A 3,317-nucleotide genomic window follows, 5' to 3' on the forward strand; every position below is an offset into this window, starting at 1 on the left:
CATGTTGGAACACGAGCGGACATTAAACGAGAGTGTCGCCAACAAACAAATGTTTCTTGGAGTATGTAAATATTTTATATTGCTCTTACATTGAGAAAGAGATATTTCTTTTTCTTAATTGACTTCTTTGATCTAGCATCCTTAAAGCAATTAAAGGCCGGTAACTTTGAACAACATGATATGAAATTAAAATGTTATTTGAAATGCTTTATGGTAAAAAACGGTATTCTTAATGAGAATAGCAATATAGATGTTGAAAAAGCCTTACGTCATCTCCCGCGCAGTATGCAAGAATCATCGAGAAAAATTCTTCATCGATGCAAATCAATTCGTAAGTCTTGTCCTACATTTACCTACTTTGGTGTACTTATAACAAAATCAATCTACATAATTATTGCAACTTTTAAAATGTACACTGTATATTTTATGTTTCTTATCTTTTTACATAAAATGTAACGACACGATAGATACATTAAAAATTTTTTAATAAAAATTGATACTAATAAATTAATAGAAAAATTAATTTTTAGAAGCGGAGAATACTTGTGATAAAGCTTTTCAAATAGCTACATGTTATGTTAAAGAGCAACCTGACGTATGTATTATAATGTAAATTTATTATTATCATAAGATACTCAATGGAGAATTCTGTTTGCAGATTTTAAAAAGCGTATCATTTATTTAAAGATGCTTTGAGTTTAGATACATGAAGTATTGCATTATGGAAAATATAGAGGGCTAGGAGGATGAAATAGTCGTTACACAATATGTAGAAACGCTAATTTATTAAATTACATTACTTCACTTGAAGAATACATTACAAATAATTCTATAATTTGCAATTTTTTAAAACAAAATGTATAAAAATGGTTTAACATACTATACATATACTTATACAATATACTTATACACATTACATTATATAATATACATACTATATACATACATAATATATTTATTTAATGATATGAGTATACTATATAAATACAAGTATAATTGTGTTAATTATATTTATATATATGTATGCAATAAGTACTCGTAAAAATGTTGTATTAAAAATTAATTTGACTTTATATTTTATATTATTCCTTAAATATTAATTTGATTTACATCATTTTTATGTAAAAATTACATACTCTTTATTTTACGTTATTCAAAAAAATTAAAATTATGACACACACACACAAATGTAGCAGCTACATATTGACAGTATATACTACAAAATTCCTTCTACATTATAAGTACGACACATTTTGTATTTGTAAAACACTAAAAAAAAAATGAACGAGACCATGGTAACGTGTGATATTTGTTTATAATTCACATTACATATAAATTTTCAAGGTTACACATTTTGTCAAAATTCCAAAATTTTTATAGAATAAAAATTTAAAGTTCGTATGTCGTAAGATTATAAAAACTCATCATGTGCGATCATTGTGCGTAAGTAATCTTTTTATTATGTCACATAATGCAGTTTTCCTATAATGTTATAAAGTTTTTGTTCCTTAAAGTAATGGGTACATACGTATATACATAAAATGCTATTATATATAAGAATAAACATATATGTATACGTGTACACATGTGAAAATGTTGGTGTTATCTTTTATAGCAAAATTACCAGTCAAAAAGGATATGCTGGACAAGTAACTTGTCGATGCAAGTAAGTCTTCGTATATATTTATTTATAAATTCATAAATACGTTTATATGTATATAGATTATGTATGTGTCATGTATCATACATTATGTTTGAGCAGTGGCGCGAAAAAGACTGATGTGGTCAGTAAGGAAAAAGACTTACCTGGATGTTGCAGCAAAAAGTAAAAATTACAATAATAAAAATAAGGAAAAAAGAATAAAAATAAAAATTAATTAATTAAAGAATAAGAAAAGTTATTAGTTTTAAACCTATATGGTCGCCTGGATCCATAATAATGATTGTACGAGCAGTGCAACACATTCCCAAAAATTTTTCATAATTTATTAATTATTACAACTCGACTGAATATATACATAGAGAAAAAAAGGGAGGATGTTGTGGTGCCAAATGTTGCTCGGGCACGAAAGAAGAACATGGCGGATGTTGTAGCGATGCCACCACGGATCAAAAGAGCTGCTGTCCAGCAGGAAAGTAATCTGCCAACGCAATGGTCCTACTTGACGACAAGGTTAAAAAGGCGGCCATATGGGCTACTTTAAATAAATCATAAATTCGTCCTTTTTGTCACACTCTTATAATTTAATTTATTATTATAAGTTTTTTAAATTAAAAATGCTTACTAAATGTTTATTTTAATATTTTCATAATATTGTACCTTATATGATTATTTTTATTATTACATTTTTTTATAACTCAGATCGATATTTAAAATGTTATCACTGTGCTTTCTATTAGAGCAAGAGAAGCAGCCGGCGGTTGTTGTATGTCTGGTTGTTGCAAACCAATCAAAACTGGAAAGAGCGAGAGAGATTCGGCGGGTGCGGATTGTGCCACGCAGATGAAAGATACTGAAGGAAGCTGCTGTGCCGAAAATAGAAAATAATTTTAATAGAAGCACTTGTGTCGCAAATTCTAATCTAAAAGCTTTAAATACTTTTTTTTCGCCTACATTTGTGTTCTATATAACATACATTGCGCAAAATCTAAAATATTTGGATAATAAAACATAAAACTTGAATGCCCCAATAAAAATAATTTGTTATTTCGCTACAAATTCGTCGCTACAAATTCATAAAGCTTATTAATTTTGTTTTAATTACTATGCAAAATATGAGACACCTACTGTTTGTATACAAATTTATATATTGTAAATATTCTTTATGTTCTTCAATCAATTGTCAATATAATCAGGCTTAATATACATACTGAAACTTCATCCTAACAATTTGCATGTATATTCCTCTATTATGCATCCTTTAGGTTTTACAATGTGAGATAAAATTAATAATATGCTAAATTTTATATACATACATTACGAACGATCGACAAATATAAAAGATATGATACACATATATAATTAAAGAATGTAAAAATTATTATATTTGTTTAAAGATGGTTACAAAGTCACTATAGATACAAAATCAAAGACAATAGGATACTTTTTCTAATAGAATTATAAATTATTTTCTTGCGAGAGTCTGTACAAAAATATTTAAACCGTAGGATGCGTCAAAGAATATAGATTATAATCGTATGTGACCCCTGTTAGCTAAAGAGATTTAGAAAATAGCGTCTAAATAATTAAAAAAAAATTAAAAGCTAAAAAACCAGCGTCCTTTGTGACGTCATACGTAGGAAAAATCTGCGTCATG

At 27.3% G+C, this 3,317-nt stretch overlaps 2 protein-coding genes across 3 annotated transcripts; both read left to right on the forward strand.

Moving 5' to 3' along the window:
* On the forward strand, positions 1-807 carry LOC108776073 (general odorant-binding protein 56d-like; the record flags this gene model as incomplete). The annotated part of the gene is made up of 4 exons (XM_018542581.1): positions 1-61; positions 137-331; positions 531-595; positions 659-807. Coding segments are annotated over 4 exons (348 nt in total), but the record flags the coding sequence as incomplete, so codon positions are not given.
* A 547-nt stretch (positions 808-1,354) lies between these two features.
* Positions 1,355-2,687, forward strand: LOC108776092 (S-adenosyl-L-methionine-dependent tRNA 4-demethylwyosine synthase-like). Of its 2 annotated transcripts, XM_018542601.1 has the most exons (5): positions 1,355-1,443; positions 1,616-1,666; positions 1,763-1,825; positions 2,023-2,173; positions 2,401-2,687. In XM_018542601.1, the coding sequence occupies exons 1-4, from the start codon at positions 1,427-1,429 to the stop codon at positions 2,138-2,140; spliced, it is 249 nt and encodes an 82-aa protein (XP_018398103.1). In that variant the 5' UTR covers positions 1,355-1,426; the 3' UTR covers positions 2,141-2,173; positions 2,401-2,687. The 2 variants fall into 2 exon arrangements, with proteins under 2 accessions (XP_018398103.1, XP_018398102.1); XM_018542600.1 differs by lacking the exon at positions 2,023-2,173.
* Positions 2,688-3,317: the final 630 nt, after the last annotated feature.

This window comes from Cyphomyrmex costatus, unplaced genomic scaffold (assembly GCF_001594065.2).
Source record: "Cyphomyrmex costatus isolate MS0001 unplaced genomic scaffold, Ccosl1.0 scaffold337, whole genome shotgun sequence".
NCBI classification, from domain to species: Eukaryota; Metazoa; Arthropoda; class Insecta; order Hymenoptera; family Formicidae; genus Cyphomyrmex; species Cyphomyrmex costatus.